Genomic DNA, 23,279 nt, shown 5'->3' on the forward strand with positions numbered 1-23,279 from the left:
GTACAGTGTTTAGCAGCATCCCTGGTCCCCGCTCACTAGATGCCAGTAGCTCACACATCCCCACACCCAGTCATGACAACCAAAAATCTTCAGACACTGCCGGGGACAGGATCAGCTCTGGTCGAGAGCACCTGGTCCAAAGGGAGAACCCAGCCTGGCAGTAGACAGGTATTCTTTGCATGAGCATACCACCTACAAGGTACCCTATTCAAGGCAGCTGATGGGGAGGTGAAGGGGGTCCTCATGATTCTACCTCTAGGTCAACCTAAAGGACATTTCATTTGTTATTCCTGCTGAGTGGCCTTTAAGGAAAATCCATCACTTCTCCTCCACCCCGCTCTCCCTCTGGCATACAGCCCAGCATTGCCTCACCCTTGTATGCAGGAGCAGACTTGCTGGTTGCTCTGCCCCAGAGTTGCATAACAGCAAAAAGCTTTATGCATCCTGGATGGATTGACAGAATTAAGCTAGCAGGCTGCAGAGAAATCAGCTTAGGGGGATATAAAAGGTCTCGATTAGTCCAGGAGAAATGGTAGCACATGCTGACAGCGCTATCATTCCATGGTTATTTGCTGTTGGAAGTGTCTTCCTACTACATTGAACAGACAAGCAATGTTAAATGTATGAATTTGCATTTAACAAGATCTGTATAATAAACTATATTTTATCTTTTCACAGATGAATGCAGTATAGAGCATGAACTTTTCTCATCTTCTCTGGCGACATCTTCCCTTCCCACCTGTGATTCCCTCCTGCTATTCTGTTCCTTCACATCCTGTTTTTCTAGGGAAATGAAAGACCCACAAATTTGCTGCAACCTGTTGATAGCAAGTGGATTTTTCCCTAATTCAGAAACGTCTGTTACTCTGAAGGGCTTCATGCGTCTAATTAAAGGTAAAAGTGAAAGGCCCTCTGCAAAGTGGGTTTCACAAATGAAAAACATTCAGATATACCCTAAGTAGTAACTCAGGACACTAGGACGAGGGTCCTCTGGGAAGGGTGACAGCTAACAGCACCTAGCAGATGGCTGTACAGAAAGTCAGTGCCCAGCCTTTATCGGTTGTGGGAGATCACGTGGTTATTTAGGGAACTTCTTGACGTAGGATTGGCAGATTTCTGTTCTGGAGAATTCTTATTTGTTTTCTCTGCTTTAAATATGGCTGGAAATTTTCCATTGGTTTACCTATGAAATGGTTCAAAGCTAAGTTTATCTAGAATTACATCAACTCTTAACAAAGGTAGCCATCCTGTATCCAGGCAGGGGAGAAGAGAAGCACATATTCCAAATTTAGGGGTAGTATTTTCTATTTAATCTTTAATATCCAAAGCTGAATACATTCTGCCTTCATCATGATCGCTAGTAAATTAAGCTGTCTTCACAGTTCTATCAAGGGAGCCAGGCTGTTAACAACAGCGCTCTCAAGGCAGATCCTGTTGTTTTTTTCAAAAGTTGAAATTAATCATAGGTGTAGACGAACTTGGAAATGTAATTCATGTTTCTTAAGTGAGTTAATTTGTCTTTATTGTTATTACGTGGTATTTAGTCTATTAGTCATAAAATTTTCAAATTGAGAAGAATAATAACTGACAGATCGTTAACCAGAGATAGAGTCAAATGATTTGAAAACTTGTCCTATGTAACTGTACTGAGAATTGCATTTTTTTCACTGATAAATGTGTTTCTCTGACAGATACATTTGCAGATGGTTCCCTTATGTATCCTGTGCTTTTCCTAGACCCCTTTTTGCCTGGATGTTATTTTGTAAAGTGTGTTATGTTATGTACCTTCTTCCTTTAGTTCTGACACCAAAAAGTGGAGTAGGGGGTTGGGTTTGACACGGTTCTGTCAGGTAACTTTCACAGACTACTGTCTTGTAGCTTCATCTTATTATCCCACTGTCACCACCCTAATTATGTTTCTATGTAAATGCTGTGTTTTCTGGTGGGGATAAAGTTTTCTGAAGTCTGTTCTAAAATTAAAGTTGAAGTATACATATCGCACTAAATGTAATATGCACCATGGTACTTTGTACTGAACACGAATTAAGGCCTCCTCTCAGTTTTTACATGAGGTGACAGGAACCTGACTGGGTTCGCATTGATTTTTTAAATTGAAATGATGAAGGAACAAAGACATTAACCAACTCTTGTTTCTTATCGCTGGCGTTTAACTATTGGGCATGTTTTTGTCCTTTGAGAACGATTGGGCACTGTTTCATTGTATGGCACGTGCCAAGGGACTGGTTACTTTAAAGACGTATTAAAATGCTAGTGTTAGTCTCTTAATTGTATTTGGTGTGAAGATTTTAAAAGTTACCGGCATTATGTATAGGCTTGGTATTTTCTCATTTTTTTAACTAATGACTAAACATTAAAATATATCAGGCCTTACTTTAAAATAAGATCAGTAGCACCATTTTCCTGAGTGTTGTCCTTCCTTAACCTGCCTGTAGTCAGAATTGCTGTGGCAAATGAAGTGGGTCAGTGGAAGAGACTGGAGAGGAAACATTACTAGAACAAGCTGTAACGGGTGCCGTAAAAAGTAAATGAAAAAAAGTACTTTGGTTGTGGTGACCACAGCTGCCTCCAAATGCACAAATAATGTGGCACCTGTTTTAAAATGAATTTCTGTACTGCTAATATAAGGTTTTAATTTTAAAATATATGCAAAATAGGACTCTGTCTCATCTCCAAAGCTGCCATCTAAAATCCACACCCCCATGATCAGACAAGTTGTCACTGAGAAGTTATTGCACCCACACAAAGAGGGGCCATTTTTCTCCAAAGAAATTATAAGCTAGAAAGCCATGGCCTTCTTAAAGCAAAGGCACCGGGTGCTGGAAAAAAAGTGTAAGAAAAGACATAATCACTGGATTACACAAACTGGCTGGTTAGACTTAACCATTGATTGAAGAGTTATCAGGGAATAGTGGTATCGTGAAGCCAGAATAGGCTTGAATCTGGCATTATAACAAATATCACCATTCTCATCTCCATGTCTGCAGTACTTACGTCTAAGAAATACAGAGTTTCTTCCTAAGGAGCACTGGGAGTAAAGTAGATAATACCCTGCCTAGCCAGGGCATTATGAGAATATAAATCTGTATTCTTATATAATTCATCATTATGAGACGTCACTAAGTAGATCCTGGCTTTGAGGTGTTTATTTTATTAAGAGTATTTCTGGTTTGGTGTTTGTGGGGTGTTTCATAAGCATAGAGCTTATATGTAATACTTGGGAGAAATTTCTCCTTACTAGGGAAAGAGGATTTTCCAAGATGGCAGTAAATGATTTTGCTATTTATCTGGCATTAAATGAACCTAATCTGTTTATTGACTGTAAACTAAAGTAGAATATTAAATCTTAAGGAACAAAGTGTTTCTTTCACATTTGACTATCCCAGAGAAAATAAGAAAAAAACTTGAAATTGTTTTGAAAACTCTGGGACCTACCATAAGAACTGGGATGCTGTTCCCAAAGTAAGGGTATTTACTTGAATGGCTTCTTTGGGTTATTCATTCACTTACTAGTTCATCAAATATGTGTTGAGCACTTGCCATGAGCCAGGCACTATTCTAGGTGTTTGGGAAATGTCAGTAAACAAAATCAGAGAGAGATCCCTGGTTTTGTAGAATTTAAGATGTTCTGAGATACTGGATCATATGTTCTAATACAAGCATCTTACTTATTAAAACTTAAGAAAAACTTTGCGAAGCAAACATAGCCAAAAGCAATAAAAATTTAAATGTTATATAAAAATATACACAATTTCAAAGAAATGGCATTTAAAGCAGTTTTAAGGAGGCTAAAGATAGTATTTTTTAAGAACCATCTAAAATGAGTTCATATAGCTCTGAAATGAAACTGACTTAAGAAAGACTCAGCTTCCAAGTTTCAGTACATTAACTTTAGGTTATGTGTTTCCCATACTGAGAAATTAAACATCTTATATGACCAACTGAAAAAAAGAACCACATGTAAGCAGTTTTAAACATTTATTAAGTTTATATTGGGTATACAAAGAATATAAAGGTACCTAAAAGGTACCTTTGACAGAGCGCTGTCAAATACCTATTATCAAACTATGTGAATTCTGCATTTCTTACTGCGGTTATAGCACTAATACCCTGGTGTGGGTGTCTTTACAGCCTCTGCCCATTTCTTGTACAGGAACGAAGCAGCCTCGATCATCTTTTGCTATTATGACTGCTTGTTGCACTCACTTCCTAGTAGACTCTTCATTGACTATTCGGAGGCCACAAGGGGCGAACCTGGGGCACACAGAGCCCTGAAGTCAGGTTTAGGCTCCAGAATAGAAACACCCAGTCTGCCCCTTTTTAATAACTTAATTTTCTAATCCTTCTCATCCAAAAAACATACCTCCCCTAGCCTTCTAGTAAATCACATCCTTTCCATATATAACTATACATACACCTTCCCCCCCAAAGCCTTTGTTTTAAATACCACCTAACACATTCATGGGCTACTTCCCTCTACCACCTGTTTTATGATTTACAGATTCACTCATTTTACTATGAGGGTTAGCAAGTGAAATTAGGAAGATTACCCCAGCCCCCCCCCAAAAAACCCCCCCAAAATAAAATGATCTTGTTATATCACGAACAAGTATAATATAACTTTTCACTACTTGGGTTTTTCATCCACGTTTCCCTGCACTGTTGTCAGTCTTCTATCTGAGCATGTGCATAGCTCAAGTTGACCAAGTTGCAAGACATGTAAGACATGTTGCAAGACATGACCATTGTAGCATTTATGCTTCTCCTTAAAACTCCACAGAGGCAAGATTTTAAGAAATATGCAAGGAGCCGGCTATTCTATCCATAGTGCACACTGTGGTAGGATGTAAGGAAAGAACATGGGACTAAGTTCATGTTATAGCCCACTCTTGGGTCTCAGCTTCCTCTGTGAAAGAGTGGGATTAAATTCAAAGTTTCTGATGTCTCTTTCAGTTCTAAAATGTCAGCAACGCAGAGCTTAGCACTGTTTGCCATAGAAGAGCAAATTACTTTGGGACCAACAATTTTGATAGTTGAAACTGGACAGCCATGGTGTTCATGCACCTTCTCTGTGGTTAAAAAACCATACCCTGACCCTGAACTTGGGGACCAGGGGTTTCTGCATTGGGAGCAAATGGCACTCCACACACCCATGAGCTTTGCCAGCTGGTCCTACTCAGACCCTCGTGTGGCAGCAGCAGGCTCAGCTCCCTAAACAGAGGTCAGGGCTTTGTGACAATGACCTCTCTTCTCTTTAAAGGTTTTGTAACTCCTCCTAGCGAAGGACATGTTTCATGTTTTCAGTTCAGCAAATATTTACTGAGCACTTCCTAACTGTAAAAGATAGTGTTAGCCTCTATGGGAACACGTGCCTGCCCTCCTTCTCACCTTCAGGGGTTCAGTCCACAGGATTGTCTCCTTAGCCATGATGGTAGCCCCGCCTGGCACCTGGCATAGTGCCTGGCTCACAGCAGGCACTAGAAATGGATCTGAACCAGCTAAACACGGTCCCTATGCTCAGTGGTATTCCCAAACCAGGGATGTAAGAGAAAACTTTAGCTGTTTTTTAAAAATTTCATTTTCACGGTTTTGGGGGCTTTTGGGGTTTTTTGATATGTGTATTTATTACGCTGTAAAAAGCAACACTACCTGATTTCATTTAAAATAAATATTTCCAACTTCAGAATACTTACAACTTAGAGTTTTAAGATTAGGTTCACTTTGGGAGGTTCTGGTGGCAAATACATTCATAGCTGTACAGTCCTCCAAAAGAATCTAAATCCCACATCAGGTCACTCAGTCTCTGCCAGACAGACAATAGTGTCACACGGTTGACAGCTCAGCTCTGCAGTTAAAGGGCAGTGGGCAGCGTGGGTCCAGCACATCACACCCAAAGGTGAGGGCATAGAACTGAGAGCAGCAAAAACAGTAATGTGTACAAAACTTGAAATAAACATGACCATACAGAGCTCTCCTGTACAGAAAAAAGCACATAATCCTAAAGCCAAAACAAAAAGATCTTTGGAGTGTACAGATGGCAGCAGTTAACAGCACAGTCAAAAGGCATTTAAACCAAATGTACTCATTACTGTCAGCTAGCAGCCAACGGCCAGAGCAGGAACCAGTGTACAGGTGTAAAAAACCTCGTGGATAAGTAAGGGCACATTCAACTAAACCACAAAGATTTTACCAAGTAGTCTTAATCGGAGAAAAGATGAAAGTTAACTATCTTTGTGCTGAAATAATAGTTGGAACCTCTTTTTATTAAAGAAAAGCCTCAAAATCATTGGTAATCTTTAAGCCACCCAATCGAACTGGGCTGGATACTCACCCACCTCATTTCCACAGAAGCGCCCGGGACAGGCCTCGCCCTGATGCAGCTCAGTTAAGGGACACTGGCCACTGTCCCACTAAAGGAGCTGCTGTGTAGGGAACAGGAGGGTGAGGGCTGGAGCTGCTTGGACTGGAAGCAAAAATCAAAATACTTGGAGGCTGCTAAAGTGGGAAATGGGCCATTAGGCACAATAAAGCTTGGAAGTGGCAGTGTGTGCCGACAGAAAAAAAAAAGGAATTTGCTATATTAATGTAACAACTAGCATTCATGTGGTTGAGGTTTCTGCTCATTTCACTACACACAGCTTCAAAGAAGTCCATTTGTGTGTGTGTGGCAGGCTCGCTTAATACCAGGTATTCTCACTAGCATACTCCTTTACCTCAGAGGTATGATGAAGCATATTTGCAATTCCTCCCCAAAACAAATGCTGGGTCTCAATTTAAAGTGAACTGGCCTTTTCTTATTCTTAAATGATATAGGCTACCAAAATTACACACTAGACAATCAGGGAAAATGAGTGATCTAGTGGTCCCCCAAGTAGAACAAACATCTTGATGCAGACTTTTAATGACAGGTTTAAAAACAAACGTTATTTAAAGCAGTTCCAATACCATCGTGATAACTTTGGTAACTTAGAGCACTTTTGAATTTATCCTGGAAGCTGAAATATATTGTCTTAAAGAGCTGCAGTAGCACATCCCTTCTTTAGGCTGGTAAATTTGACTAATTTGTACTTAATTTGTCTCTGGTTCATCTCCTAGAGACAGATGGCCTAGTTATAGCTTGGATGCCAAATCTATAAGGAATTTTCTGACTTACTGTGGAAAACATGAAAACTGCATAGTATGCCAGCACCCTCTTTCCCAGCTAAAGGGAAGAGGCAAATAACTAAGTGTCTGGGAAGAGAGGCCGGTCAAAGGGGACATAGAAAAAGGAAATTTTTTTCAAAAGTATTATAACTACATTCAAACATATGTTTTGGTCACCAAACGTATCTTAAACATATTCCCTGATAAAGTCTAATCAGAATTGGTCTATGCTACAAACAGTTGTTAACTATTATAATTTTTAAAGTCGCATCATGAAGCTGGGGTGATGGGAGACATTTTAAATACACAACCATAAGTGCATACAGTTGTTCAAACACTCAAACTAAATCTATACCTGAAGTCCTGAAAATCACACTATTTTGCTTCTAAAGGCAGCCTCGACCCGTTTGGACAGGCTGTTAAAACAGAGCTTAATTTATAGATGCATATCAGCAGATCACCACCGGAAACAGAAAATTCACAAATCACAAAAACAAATCATGAAGACTTCACGGAAAAGCTAGCATTGATAGCTATTTCTTTTACATCAAATTGCACAATGCACGAGGTAAATATTGCTCACATTATGGAGGGAGATTGTTTTATTTCTATTTTTCCCCAAAGAGATCAGATTTGTCCTGTGCGTACAACAAAGAAAATTCCAGTAACACTGAAATGATAAATGCTGTAAAATATACATCACTACCAGATAGAAATACACATGTTCTTCATAATCATTTTCCACAATTAAATAGGTAAGTGATTTAAATCTCAGGTTTACGATTGTTACAGGAGTCCATCAAGATTCTTATGGACGGTTTGATTTTCCTTTCCGTCGTCGGAGTCTCCTTGAGGTGTGTACTGGCCCTGGTATTCCTGGAGGATTTTAAATACGTCGTGGTGTCCGAAGTGCAGCGCCTCATCCATGGGAGTGTTGTTCCACCTAAACAAGTAGCACAGCATGGGCTGGGTCATTAGGTCATTTCTGTGCAGAGATGGCAACTCAGCAGTCTTAGATTTCAAATGCAGGTTAAAGGGCCATTCAAATTTAGCCATTTTAATATTTCTTTATATATAACATAAATATATAATATAATATATGTAAAGATACATATATGTTTTTATTGATTTCAGAGAGAGGCAGGGAGAGAGAGAGAGAAACTTCAATGATGAGAGAGAGTCACTGACCAGCTGCCTCCTGCACACCCCCTACTGGGGATCGAGCCTGCAACCTGGGCATCTGCCTTGACTGGGAATTGAACCACGATCTCCTGGATCATAGGTCAACGCTCAACCACTGAGCTATGCCAGCTGGGCAAATTTAGCCATTTTTGCAATGTTATAAGCAAAAATTAATTGAAGAAATAAACAGAAAGGGATTTATAATTTAAAAAGTGGTCTCAGAGACAACCTTGGGATATGGGGCTGAAGAGAAAAATATGTTCTACAAGAGGATCTTGTTCACATATCTAAATGCTTATGGAGGGAAAGTTCTAGTGTGGACAGGTACAGTAGACTCCTAGATTCCTGAATTTTCACTTCATGAAAAGCTCAAAGGATCTCTCTTTAAGTAAAATGTTCAATAGAAAATTCCAAATATATAACATCCAGCACCCTAGCCTTTGATAGAAAATTTGTGTTCCTGTCAATTCAAAATCACAATACATCTCAAGGGTCTGCAAATAACCACAGCCTCATTAGGGCTCAAACATACATTGTAGGAGCAAGATCGACCCCAGAGGAACTGACATGGTCATCATCTCTGGTAAAGATGGGAATCCAGGGCGTGGCTGCACAACCAGGAAGATATCTACCCTTTCCATCCTGTATTTCTGGGGCTGAGCTCTTTAGTGATAGAGATGAAGACTGAAGATAAGAAATGAAGAATTGCCATCAGTGGTTAATCAGCTAATTATTCTTTTGAGAAGGGAGACAAGACTGAAACACAACCCAAATATGTGACACAGTATGACAATTTGTTCCCTAATACTTCACAAATGATTAAGCCTCTCTTCCCATTCTCTCTATGGTGTCACTTGTCCTTGGTTACCAGGCTGTCTGACTCTTGCATGCCACTCACCACCTTCCAGTTTTCCTTTCTATTTCTTCTTTCTGTCTCTGTCCTTAACCTTTTACTTCTTAAGGAGGCCACAGTATGGATCCAAAAGGTTTTGTGTATAGTTTCTTTTAAAAAATATTTTTGGATAAAGTTTGGTAGCGGTTTTTAACTTTTAAAATCAGGTAAGTAACAATTTACATGTATTTTGTTCCTAAAAATCCCCAGCTGGATTAAGTTGCTTTTATTTCTTTACTGGCCTTCATTAATTTAGGGAGTCAATGGCCTTAAATGGGAGGTGGGGGGACTTTTCAGTCCTCTACAGCATATAATTATCTGTGTTTCTGGAAAAAAAAATTGAACGTTAACTACAAGTTACCTTTTTTACAACTTTTTTTCATGAAATAGTGCAAAATATCAGCTTTACAGAATGCAATAAATTCACTTAAGCCTATTTTACAATTTGAGGTGGCACTGATCCTATGAAATAGAGAAAAGAATTGTCTTGTTCTAACTTACATTCCCAAATAGTTCAATACCTACTCACCAAGTTATTTACTTAGCTAACTTTTGCTATCAGATGGATACTTCTACATTCTTACTGGCCAATTAGGGCAAAAATCAAAACATTTCAGTCCTTAAATATGCAAAGCATAGTAAACATTTCCACATGTGTTAATGTTTTAGTTGGGATTATAAACACAAGTGAGGGGAAAGGGGAAAACACTGTTCAGTCTCTTGCTCTGGAAAGAGCTGGTACGGGCAGTGCATCTGGGGATAAAAGGGAGGATTGTAATCCTAACATGAGGTTTTAGAATACTGCCAATAAAGATTATGATCTTAGATAACCAATGTGTTACCACACTTACAAAACTAACAATTTTCAGATACTGACATCACAACTTTTCTGCATTTCTTGCAAGCTGAACTGATAAAAACCAAAACTCTAAATAACATGCTCCAAATTTAATACAGTCCTCAATTATCCAATCCAAACTCTTATTAATATCAAATTTCTCCAAGTATTTCTTTCCTCCCATTCTTCTAAACCTTTATTCTCATTACTCATGGATTAAATGCGCCAATCAAAAGTCACAGGGTAGAACAAGATGGCAGCGTAGGTAACTGCGGTCCCCGCCACCTCCCACAACCACATCAAAATCACAACTAAAATACAGAACAAGCATCACTCAGAATCTCCTGAAATCTGGCTGCACAGAAGCCCTAAAACCAAGGGACCTGAAGCAGTACCGAGACCTGTAGGAGGGACAGAGACTCGGGCGGATGGGGCTGAATCCCGGAGATGCGTCCGCAGGCCCACACACAGTGCCGCGTGTTAAACCCGGGAGGGAATCGTGGCAGCGGAGGTTTCCCGGAGGAGCGAGACCCACATCAGGACCCCAACCCAGAGCTCCAGGGCTTGGAAGAGACATCCCCACAACTCTGGGCTGTGAAACCAGTGGGGACTGTCGCTGAGGGTCACAGAGGCTACGGGAGCCCCAGCAACTCCTCTTAAAGGGCCCGCGAACAGACTCACTCAGACGCGCTCCCTCTGAGCCCAGTGCCGGGCAGTAGCTTGAAAGGACCTGGGACACTTGGGGAGGAACTAACCTGCCTGGAATCAGGGCGAGAGGTGGAGGGGCAGCTTCCTCCCATGCAGAGGGGCTGGGAGAGGCCATTGCTCCTTTGGCGAGCCTTCCCCCACACACAGCCGGCAGGCAGGTGCCATGTTTGAATCCCTAGCACCTGACACACCTTTGGCTCCGCCCTGTGATTCCCGGAGGCCCCGCCCCTCCCCACCTGCAGGCTCATCCAAGCCGTTTCCAATGGCTTTTCTGTGCAAGTGGCCTCTTGAGCCTCATGCTTAGGACTTCCTTTAAATCTCTCAAACAAGCAGCAGCGTGCCCCATACAGCTTGATAAGTGGCCCCAGGCCTGGCACTAGTGGCAGCCTGCATTGGTTCATGGCTTGGCCTCTCCTGGACAACATCAAGCCCAGCACAAGTAGCAGCCAACTACGGTTTGTTGAGTAGCTCATGCTGGGTGGCCCTGGGCAAGGCACTGGCAGAGGCTGACTTTGCACCTCCTGGGAGGTCCCAGAGGCAGTGCACCTGGTGGTCAGACTCAACCACACTGGATTACAACCCTACCACATCCACAAGTGACACACTCAAGGGGCACGCTTGGTAAACAAAGCTCCACTGAAGTAAATCCTGCTCCATAGGGGTGTCTCCAGCACAGCAGCTCTTTGGCTGTAGTTGCAGCTGGTCCTCACAGCTGATTGGCCTGGGGGTCAATTCCTCCCAGTGACGCCAATAGCAACCAAGGCTCAACTACAACAGGACAGTGCACACAGCCCACACAGGGGAGCACCTAGGAGGCCCAGCTCAGGTGACTGGGGAGGCTGAGTCATTGGACCCTACAGGACACCTACTACACAAAGCCACTCTACAAATTCCAGGAGACACAGCAGCTCTACCTAATACATAGAAACAAACACCTGGAAGCAACCAAAATGTGGAGGCAAAGAAACATGTCACAAAGGAAAGAGCAGAAGAAATCTCCAGAAAAGGAACTAAATGAAATAGAACAAGCAAGCTACTACAGAGTTCAGAATTATGGTTATAAGGATGCTCAAGAATATTAGTGAGACTATTAAGAAAACAAATGAGACCATCGATGACATCATAAAGTACCAATCAGAAATGAAGGCTACACGAACTGAATGAAGAATAATTTACAGGGAATCAACAGTAGAGTAGAGGATGCTGAGAATCAAACCAGCAATTTGGAACATGAAGAAACAAAAAACACCCAACCAGAAGAGCAAAAAGAAAAAAGAATCCAGAAATGTGAAGATAGTGTGAGGAGTCTCTGGGACAACTTCAAGTGGCCCAACGTTCGTATTATTGGGGTGCCAGAAGGAGAAGAAAGCAAGAAATTGAAAATCTATTTGAAAAAATGACAGAAAACTTCCCCTACCTGGGGAAAGAAATAGACTTACAAGTCCAGGAAGCACAGAGAGTCCCAAAAAAGAGGAACCCAAAGAGGTCCACAGCAAGACACATCATAATTAAAATGCTAAAGGTTGCCCGGCTGGGCGTGGCTCAGCAGTTGAGCTTCGACCTAGGATCCAAGAGATCAGGGTTTGATTCCCAGTCAGGGCACATACCCGGGTTGCAGGCTGCAGCTGATCAATGACTCTCTCATCATTGATGTTTCTATCTCTCTCCCTCTCGTTTCCTCTCTCTGAAATCAAAAAAGATAAATTTTTAAAAAATAAATTAAAAAAATGTAAAAAATGCCGAAAGTTAAAGACAGAATCTTAAAAGCAGTGAGAGAAAAGCAGTTAGTTATCTACAAGGGAGCACCGATACAACTGTCAGCTGATTTCTCAAAAGAAACCTTGCATGCCAGAAGGGAGTGGCAAGAAATATTCAAAATGATGAAAAACAAGAACCTACAACCAAGATTACTCTACCCAACAAAGCTGTCATTTAGAACTGAAGGTCAAATAAAGAGCTGCTCAGACAAGGAAAAGCTAAAGGAGTTCATCACCACCAGATCAGCACTATATGAAATGTTGAAGGGTCTTCTTTAAGAAGCTAATGAACAAAAGAATCTGACGAACTAAATAGATCCAGAGAGATTGACGCATGCAACAGACGATCATATTTCAGAGGGGTGGAGGGTGGGAAGAGATTAACCAAAGAGGTTATATACATATATGCATAACCCATGGACACAGACAATAATAAATGAAGGCCTGGGGAGGGGGTGGGAGCAAGGTCGAAGGGGTCAATTGGGGGGGGGGGGGGAATGGGACACCTGTAATACTTTCAACAATAAAGAAAAGCACAGGGTAGGTGAATGGATAAGAAAACATGACCCACATATATGCCATCTACAAGGGACCCACCTCAGAACAAAAGATACACACAGATTGAAAGTAAAGGGATGGTAAAAAATGCACAAAGGGAAACAAAAAAGCTGGGGTAGCAATACTTCTATTAGACAAAATAGACTTTAAATAGTAAGAGACAAAGAAGGACATTTCAAAATGATAAAGGGATCAATCCAGCAAGAAAATATAACCCTTATAAACATTTATGTGCCCAACATAGGAGTGCTTCAGTATGTAAAGCAAATCAGGCAGTTATATAATGTGCAAGTGTATGAGTACAAAGTTCAGGTACATACGTAAGCTGCACTCTTCCCCCTCGCTGGACGGTCCACATAGTGGACAGCATTTACTGCGGGATGAATGGCAGTTTGCCATCTGGACCAAGAGGGAGAAGAGCAAAATACATTCCAGGCCGATTTCTGCCACTAAAGATAGAGTGCCCTTCTCTTTCGTGCCTTCAAACTTGGTCTCTCCCCAAAGCGCTGATTAAAATCCAACTTCCACGAGACCTTCTAAAAGTGACTCCAACCAAATCCAGGAATTTCAAAAACTCCAATATATTCACTTTAGGGTTCTATAACAGTAATGTTCATATACATTTGAAATATGGTCCTATAAATGTCTACCTTGTCTGTCCTGTGTAGTTGAAAACCACATGAGGATAAAATTCCTATTTTCTCTTTCCAAGCACAAAAGAGTTGTTCTCTTTATACGGTGTATTGACTAACTTGAAAAATTCTAGATAAGAGACCATCCTTAAATAAGAAATAGGACGTAGGAGTGAGAACCATCTGCCTGGCAGAAACGAGGTTTCGTTGCTGCCTAGTTTAAGAATGTCTCTAATATCAACATAGTGGATTTAAATATACCATCATTAATTATTATACCCTTGTGTAACAAAACCCTGACTTGCCAATGATATGTTAAAAGGTAACAGTGGTGCTCACCTGTCCTTGGGGAAAGGATTTACTTTGCAGGCTTCCAGCAAAAATTTAACAACTTCAACATGACCTGTATCCAAAACAAGACAAGCAGATTTTAGTACTGAGTAGAAATCAAATCTGGAAAAATAAATAGATGAGTGGTTCGTGTAATTACCCTCCGCAGCAGCTACATGGAGAGCTGTTCTAGAGTCATAGTCTCGCTGTTCCATGTCCATGGCTGACAATGCAAATCTGAAAATGTGGAAGCATAGCTATTCATTTTATATATACCTAAAATTTCATTCATACTCCTAACATTCAGACCATCAGTTCAAGCTAAGGTCCTGTGAGACAGGAGCCCTTCACCAGGCTCACTAATGGAAACCTGAGACCCAATCCAACCAGTACAAAGTGTCTTGGCAAATGCCACTTCACCTTTTGTCCTTAGCTTTGCTCTTTTTGGGTGAGAGGAAATCTTTACCATCTCTCACTGAATTAAGCTTCATTAAATTGTTGTTCAAAAGTCAAGAATAGTAGCACAACTATACCAAAGTTTGTGCTTCAGAAAGGAAAGTAACTAACATCTATACTCAAGTGTTTTCACTAAGACTCCCATTCTGTAACATCTTAAATCTACAGTTTACAGGTATTAATCAGACTTTATTTTTTAAAATGTCTTTGAAGAGCACATATTTTATTGAGATATAACTGACATATAACATTATGCAAGTTTAAGTTGTTGATTTGATACATTTATATATTGCAGTATAATTACCAACAAAGTGTTAGTTAGCTAACACCTCTATCACGCCAGGTAATAACTTTTTGGGGGGTTAAAACAATTAAGATCTAGTCTCTTAGCAACATGGAAGTGTATAATGCAGTACTGTTAATAGAAGTACTAATTTGACTTTAAGACAAAGGTGAAAATTAAGCACAGACATTTTTTCACATTAAAGTTCAGTTGCAACTCTGTACAAAAGACTTTATGTTAAATATACAGTACTGTGCCACCTTTCTAACTCTGGTGAGCTGAAGACCACCAAATGCCCCCCCTTGCCTCCCCCTCACTCCAGAGATGAGGAGTGGAGGGTAGAGGGGGGTTGAGAGGCATTTAACAGTTATCACTTAGGAAAGCAGGGGCCTGGGCTTTGACAGGAGGTACAAAAGGACAAGACTGCACAGCATGCCTAAGGCACTGGAAGTGGAAATTTAATATAAATTTGTTTGGGTCATTTTTATTAGCGGGAAATACAAGTGAGATTTTAGCCTTAAGATGGCCATCTGCCCAGAAGCAACTTCATAAACATCTGTAAGCCATACGCTAACCCACCCTGTTAACATACCTTCGAAGTGCAGACACGTCTCCAGTATACGCAGCAAACAAGAGGTTTATCACTGACTTTACCTGTGAAGGAAAGAAAGTTCAGGCTTACACAAGGAAAATAAAAACACAATATAAACTGTCACCGGTAAGTGATTTCCATGTGCTTGGAACGCTTCAGCCAGGTCACACACAGAAGTTATCACAAGTACACTTCTATAACCAAAAGGAAGGCACACGGGTGTTATTTTTCTTGTTTAATAGAGGATTATGAGGGGAAATTCAACAATAAAGTAAGATACTCAAGGAAAGGAATGGAATGGTATCAACTGGCACAAAAGAATGGAAAGTTATGACCTGCGAGACACACAGAATCGGGGCAACTGAAAATAGTTTAGAACCGTTCTCAGTATGTCTCAGTACTGTGAGCTGACTTGCACACTCACAAAATTCACATCACATCATTAGTGAAAACTAAATCGTGCTATATAAATGTCGAATCCCTGCCAGCAGTCCCTGTCTTCACCAGTCACCAATAGCTGGCTTCTTCGGAAATCTTAAGAGTCAACATTCAGTATTAATCATCTTAAACCTGAGAACAGGACTGTATTTCACTAGGAAGACAGTCTTCAGTTCAACCCCCAGGCAGTAGAAATCGGGGTGTTCTCAGAGCCCATGACAGGCCTCTGTCCAGAGAGTGGGAAAACTTCCCAAATAGTAAGTAGCTGCTATTGAGTGCTCCAGGACTTCAACATGCATCTTCTCTTGACCATTAGCTACTTTCTTGTCCTTTAATAAGGAAAAGCCTAGCTTATCCCAAAGGCCACTGGATTTTGGTATGTTTTTGTGAAGACTTTATCCAGCCCTGTTTTTGAGAAACTAAATTATTGAACATACACTCTTGATAAATGCTTCATAAATTCCCACTTTTATACTTTGCAGCTTCAACACCTGATACTGGACTTAATGGTCGAAAAGAGAAGTTTAATCGGAGGGATGAAAAGTAACTCAGCTTTTCACAAACAAAGCCACAGCCCTGGGAACCGCTTTCGAGATTGTACCCTGGACATCCCTGCGTTTCCACTATGGCTTTCCTTTCCCACAACCTATGGACTTTTAAATCAAACTGGAACCAGCCATTGCTGGCCGCCTCTACATCCGCATTTTCAAAACTAGGCCACACATGCTCCATGAAAAAAAAGGGTCCCGTGGTCCGCTATTTTCCTAAAATATTAAATCCCCCTTTTGGGGGATTCATGCTCTGTGAAGTTCTGCAGTACAGGAACCGAATTAGCTGAGCACGCCCCCAAAATTTCACTACTACTTACCATTATTGTTGCTATCACTCCAGAAAGCCACACTTTTGTTCCTTCAGCCCATCGGCCTCCCTTCTGGCTACCCTGTTCTGTGTACCAGCCTGTCTCTGCCATCAGTCCATCTCCTAAGCCCAGAGCAGTTTTTTCAATGGGGGGGGGCTTAAGGGAATGACCCAGGTGCTCTGAAGGCACACCTCAGCGCCTCTCCTCCCACTTCTGCATTTCAGGGAAACCAGTCTTTCGAAACACGTCTCCAGGTGACTTTGGTATGCATGTTCTGGGTTAGGAACCGCTCAACTTCTTTTTAACTTGGATCAATTTGAAATTCTCAATTCCCTTTGTGTTCTTGCCCCCCCCCCCCCCAAGAAAAACACAACAAAACTCCGATGGGCTGTTACAAATTATTCTTCATATTTCCAACTGCTTGACTATTTTCTGTCTTCTTGGTTCCCTTCACACCTTTTCCAGACCTGTAACACCGAGGACGACCCCTACAGCAACGCCCCGACGGCAGCGTCGCCCAGAGGACGCTTCGCGCCTCCCCCCGTCCGCTAACCTCCCGCGTCTGAAGGCCTATTCCCTTCCTTTCCCGCAAACCTCGGGGCCAAAAGCCTCCGCCGCCCTCGCTGCCGAGCCCCTCCCGCGCCGTGGAGCCCGCGCCCGCCGCCCGCCTGGGCCCCCGCCCGCCCGCCCGCCGCGCCCTGGGCTCCTGCCTCCTGCGCCCGTCGCCGCTCGGCCGGAACAGACACGGCGCGGCCCTGGTCTCGGAAACCCGCACGCGCCGCGGCCACGGCTTCCGGCGCCGCCCCGGAGCGCAGTCTGCGTTTCAGTTCCCCGCGCAATAGCGTCACACGCACGAGCACCCCTCAACAGTATCCTCCACCAGCTCCAGGGGCCCTCCCGGAGCCCTGCGGCCCGCGCGCCCCACTCGCCCCCACGCCCTCACCGCGTGCCCCCACGCCCTCGCCCCGTGCCCCCTCGCCCTCGCCCCGTGCCCCCCACGCCCTCGCCCCGTGCCCCCACGCCCTCGCCCCGTGCCCCCTCGCCCTCGCCCCGTGCCCCCCACGCCCTCGCCCCGTGCCCCCCACGCCCTCGCCCCGTGCCCCCTCGCCCTCGCCCCGTGCCCCCCACGCCCTCGCCCCGCGCCCCCCACGCCCACGCCCCACACGCCCTCACCCCGTGCCCCCCCCCGCGTCCCCCGGGACCGCGCTCAGGCTCGCGGCTTTCCCGAGGCGCCCCCCGCTGCCCGCGAACACCCCGAGGCGGCCTCCGCCCTCGCGCTTTCCGACACGAGGCCGCCGGAAGGTTCAGCCCCCGGGGGCCAGGACCCGCGGCCGCACCCCTCGCCCGCTGCAGGCCTCAGCCGCCCGCGCCGCCCGGCGCCACGCTGTCGTTCCCAACTCGACCAGCGACGCCCCCACAGTCCGCCCGCTGCCCGCTCGGCCCCGCAAGTCCGGATCCTCCCGCCGGCCCGACGTGCGGCCGAGGCCTCCGGCAGGCGGGCGCCTCGGCTTCCGCCCGGACAGCGCGGTCTCCACGCCTCCTCCACCCACCGCCCGTGGTCGGCCCTCTTCCAGGCCCCCTCACTGTGGAATGACGCTGCAGTTCACCCCGTTTCTCAGGCCAAAGCGAGTCCCTGCCGGGCGGCTGCAGCCCGCTGCGCAGGCCCGTCGGGGAGGCAGGAGCCTTCCCCTAAGGCGCCGCGTCGGCCTGGCCACGAGGCAGAGCCAGCGTTTCTCACACCGGGGCCCGCCATCTAGCCCCGGGGGGTACCCCTTGATGCTGTTTCTCACAACCCACATCCAGCTCACGGACGAACAGGCTCTACCTCCAGAGCACAGCCGGCGCGCCCCCCTCGCTCCAGCTCCCTCGCTGCTGCCGGGGCTCGGGCCCCTCCGTCCCCTGCAGGCGGCGACGCCCCACCGGCAGCCATGCTCCGCAGGGGCCCGGCCGCCGCGCTGCATCCACGGTGGCGCCGTCAGGCCCACGGCGGGCTATGCCGCCCAGGGCGGTGTGAGCGCACCCCGAGGCCTGCCCGGCGACGAAGTCTCCTAATGACCCCCCCCCCCCCGCAGATGGCGTCGCCATCGTTGGGTGGCGCGGGGCTGTGTGCCTCTCCTTCCGCTCCGCTGCCACAGGGGTCCTTTGAAAACACCGATGGCGGCGCTCCCGCCGACTCTCCATCACACCCGGAAGAGTTGGAACTCTCTACCGTGGCTTCCAGGACAGCACATGCTCTACTGATGCTTCCTCCCCGCCCTGCTCGCCCCGCGCGGCTCCGCCCGGCCGGGGCCCTCCTGCTGGCCGCGGCCTCCAGGGCCTGGCCTGCGGCGCTGCTGGGCCGCTCCCAGGCCGAGCCGGGCTCCCTCTCCGCGGCGGGGCCCTCCTGCTGGCCGCGGCCTCCAGGGCCTGGCCTGCGGCGCTGCTGGGCCGCTCCCAGGCCGAGCCGGGCTCCCTCTCCGCGGCGGGGCCCTCCTGCTGGCCGCGGCCTCCAGGGCCTGGCCTGCGGCGCTGCTGGGCCGCTCCCAGGCGGAGCGGGGCTCCCTCTCCGCGGCGGGGCCCTCCTGCTGGCCGCGGCCTCCAGGGCCTGGCCTGCGGCGCTGCTGGGCCGCTCCCAGGCGGAGCGGGGCTCCCTCTCCGCGGCGGGGCCCTCCTGCTGGCCGCGGCCTCCAGGGCCTGGCCTGCGGCGCTGCTGGGCCGCTCCCAGGCCGAGCCGGGCTCCCTCTCCGCGGCGGGGCCCTCCTGCTGGCCGCGGCCTCCAGGGCCTGGCCTGCGGCGCTGCTGGGCCGCTCCCAGGCGGAGCGGGGCTCCCTCTCCGCGGCGGGGCCCTCCTGCTGGCCGCGGCCTCCAGGGCCTGGCCTGCGGCGCTGCTGGGCCGCTCCCAGGCGGAGCGGGGCTCCCTCTCCGCGGCGGGGCCCTCCTGCTGGCCGCGGCCTCCAGGGCCTGGCCTGCGGCGCTGCTGGGCCGCTCCCAGGCCGAGCCGGGCTCCCTCTCCGCGGCCGGGGCCCTCCTGCTGGCCGCGGCCTCCAGGGCCTGGCCTGCGGCGCTGCTGGGCTGCTCCCAGGCCGAGCCGGGCTCCCTCTCCGCTTCACCCAGGCCTCTGCTGCAGTGCTCGGACTCACGCCGCCCTCTTTTCATCACTCCTCATCCCACCTTGCTTTTTCTCCTCACAGCACTTACCATCTAATTATTTACACACACACACACACACACACATTTCCTGTTTCTTTCCCCGATTAAATGTAAGCTCCATTTGGGCAGAGACTTTGCCTTTCTCTTCCCTGCAATAAGCCCCTGTGCCTCCCACACATACTAAGTGCTCATTAAGTGTGTGGACTCAAAATGATTTAAAATGTGGGTTGACTCAAATCAACATATTGTACACCTTAAACTTAGTTATAGGTGAACTACATCTCATTTTTTTTAATGTGTTCACTGACTAAATATTTTCTCCCCAAGCATCAAATATTCAAATTGTTGGCACCATTTGGAGATTAAATTATAATCATTATTAATTCTTCTACCTCCCTTAACTTTACTTCTTCAAATAACATCACCAGATTTACCCAGTTCTCCTAACCGGAGCCCTGCGTCCAGTCCTTCCGCCCTCCAGAACCTTCCGGCATCCTTCACATCTTCAAAAACACTGCTCTGATCACTGAAGGCTCCTGGCCAGGAAGGGCCAAGCCCCTCCCTCCCGGAGTCATTCCTGATAAACTGTAAATTCCTCAGCCTTGGATTCACGGTTTTTCAATCCGCTAACTTACTTTTCTCTCTCAGCCCCGACAGAGGAACGCTGGTCTTACCACTGCCCGTTTCTGTCTGGGGTCTGTGCTCCTTCCGTCCTTCTGGGGCCGCCTGGACTCCTCCTCAGACCCTCCCACTGCCTCAGGGCCAGCCCGAAAGCCTCAGAGAGGCCCTTCCCGGCCACACTTCCAGCCTCTCAGGCCAACTCATTGCCCATGCAGCTTCTCGCCAGCTGCCCCCGTCATGCTCAGGGACAGCGGGTGGCAGAGTCACCAATTAGATACCTTCTTTCCCACGACAACCCTGAATGTACCTTCTGCTCCTCCCAAGCCACAGTACATACTGCTTATTCCCTGAAAACATCTTTTCTCCATTTCTCACTGCAACGTCATTCTTAACTCCTCCTCTGGGACCTCCACTCCAACCTCTTAAATCAGAAGTCACCCCTTTCTCCCACATTTGCTTCCCTGGGGCACCAGCACTGTGTATCTTATCACCCCCACATCTCAAGAGAAATCCAGAACTCTGGTGTGCATAGCATTAATATTAACTACCTATAGTTCCCATTCTTTACAGCATATTAGCAATAAGTCCTTGACCTACTTGTGACTGTATGCATCACTATATCTTTTTTCAAATTCTGAATTTAGACCAAGCTAGTCTGAAGAGATTTCATTTTATATATATAGTATGTATGTCTCAATCAATTATTCAATATTTCCAAAGTTGTAAAGGTAAATTCCTTATTAATAAGGCCCATGAAAGGCTGATTTTAGCATATAATCAGTTTATTGAGAGTACAGTAATATTTTATTCATAAGCATGTTTCAGTTCAGAGAGATAAATGTAAGATGAGAAGTCAGAAAACTTTAATGTACTTTGAAAGGCTTTGTGACTAATGGGGTGGGGGGTCAGACCATTAGTTTGCCTTAAAAAAATTATTAAAATGTAACATGGGGGCTTAGGATTCTTCCTAAGAAAACAAAAGGCTACCACAGGGCTAAATTTAGTCCAAATCAGAAGACAGGAGCTTGATTGCAAAATGGGGTCATTCACTCAGAGACAGAAAGACACTAAGAGGTAAGAAGCACATGACCAGCACCACTTAAAATTAAAACCACAAATGCCTCTCTACTCCAGTAAAGTGCCACCTATGTTTTTAAGGTTTGTATAAATCAAGAAATGAGCTACGAGTAGAATGCCAAGAAAGAAAATGGAACAGTTCACCAATTTTGGGACAGCAAATGAGTGTTATCTCATTTAGGGGGAGTCCAGTTCCTGCTCTTAAAAGTTCCACAAATATTCCCAAGTGCACTGGCGCTCCCCCTGGAATGACTGCCATGGCAAACCAAACTGCAGGAGCGGGACCCCTAAAAGATGACTCCCCAGCTGCAAGCCAACTCTTACAAAGGATGTAGGTGTGCCAACCATCGATCAAGCGTGGCTCATTCCCCCAGTTCCCCAGTGGACACCTGAGTTACATTAATTTTAAAGTATCTGTCCAGGGTCTGGAAAACAATGAGTTAACAGTAACTGCCAGAAGCACGGAACCTGTGCTTTGATGAATTGTTCCTTAGTATGAAGAAACAGCACACACGGCAGAACAGTCGCCTATATGAATTAAATGCTCTTAAGCTGAATGTATGCCTCTCTACAGTAAAGAGAAACTTCATTTGGGCAAGTGGCCACTAAACATTTATAACTGAAATGTTAACAGTTTTCCTTCCATATTGCAGATTTTTCCATTACTACCACATTTTTCCTTATCAGAACCTGCCGGAACCAGACAACCTTATCTTAGTTTATTTTTACAAAGTCATGATAACAGGAGGGAAAAATGTTACAGTTTACAAGTTCATTTAACACTGGCATGCTTGGAATATCAAAACTGCCCTTTTTTCCAGTCTGACGTAAGTTGCTCTCTTGTTTCCAGCTCACTACAGTATCTGTTGCCGTGGAATAGATACTCCTGGTCATCTGTTAAATAAAGCATCACTCCAGATCCAATTTTGTTTTAAAAGCTTCACTACAACTTGGCCTTTTATAGCCGTCTCTCATAAATATTTTTCATAAGGCCAGGTTAAAAAATACAAACTTATTATAGTATAGCTAAAGAAAAAGTTTAAGTCATCAGCAAATGTCAATGAATTGCTTGCTGACAAGGGCTTAAATATGAACCTGTACCATGTGTATGTGATCAAAGGTATTTCCTCTTTCCCTTACTACTGACTTAATATTCACGTGGATGTGTAAAACAACCATAGTCCTTTTATGATTAGGCAGTCTAAGATCAGCAGGAGGCCACATGTTCCTAAGCTTTCTAGTGATTCATTGAGACACAATTACTAATTTACTATATATACAGCTAATCCAAACTGACACGATCAGAGGATTAGAGGAAATCCTTTATGGGAATAACAGTTCAGCAATTCATAACCACATTTCAAAATTCTTACACAAATTCAGGAGGTTCTCATATGGTAATTTTAATAGAGAGGGATAAGTCAAACAGTAAATTTTATTCTAAAAGAGGGTATAGAAATTTCATTTAGAAACTACCACCTTAAAAATGTCAGCTCTGAACACTACATCCTGCTCTTGATTAGCTAAGTAATAAATCCCTTAAGCATACCATTTTCAAAATTCCTCAAAGAATTTTTCTTTAAGTCACAATTATGTCAAAGAAATTGGACAGCCCATGTTGACAAAAATTTAGGATTATATTTTATTTACAACAAAATAGCTAATATGAAACACCTACTTTCCCTGGACTAAGCTAAGTGCTTTAAGTATTATTATCCCTGTTGCTATTATTTTACGGATAGGAAACTGAAGGCAAGCATGTTGAA

The 23,279-nt window shown here is 45.1% G+C and overlaps 2 protein-coding genes across 3 annotated transcripts in view; one reads left to right on the forward strand and one right to left on the reverse strand.

Moving 5' to 3' along the window:
• The window catches only part of STAT1 (signal transducer and activator of transcription 1), a 38,393-nt gene extending 36,102 nt beyond the window's left edge, over positions 1 to 2,291 (forward strand). For both annotated transcript variants that reach the window (XM_081141900.1, XM_081141901.1), the window contains exon 24: positions 679 to 2,291. In XM_081141900.1, coding sequence (XP_080998026.1) covers positions 679 to 693 — 15 coding nt within the window. In that variant the 3' untranslated portion in view covers positions 694 to 2,291. The remainder of the gene's footprint in view (positions 1 to 678) is intronic.
• Positions 2,292 to 6,903: 4,612 nt separating this feature from the next.
• Positions 6,904 to 23,279, reverse strand: part of GLS (glutaminase) — a 71,484-nt gene continuing 55,108 nt past the window's right edge. The window contains exons 15-18 of the mRNA XM_081141902.1: positions 15,390 to 15,451; positions 14,219 to 14,295; positions 14,068 to 14,131; positions 6,904 to 8,104 (exon numbers count right to left, since the gene is read on the reverse strand). Of these exons, the coding sequence (XP_080998028.1) occupies positions 7,948 to 8,104; positions 14,068 to 14,131; positions 14,219 to 14,295; positions 15,390 to 15,451 (360 nt within the window). The 3' untranslated portion in view covers positions 6,904 to 7,947. The remainder of the gene's footprint in view (positions 8,105 to 14,067; positions 14,132 to 14,218; positions 14,296 to 15,389; positions 15,452 to 23,279) is intronic.

The sequence above is a fragment of the Miniopterus schreibersii genome, assembly GCF_964146895.1.
Source record: "Miniopterus schreibersii genome assembly, chromosome: 7".
NCBI lineage: Eukaryota > Metazoa > Chordata > Mammalia > Chiroptera > Miniopteridae > Miniopterus > Miniopterus schreibersii.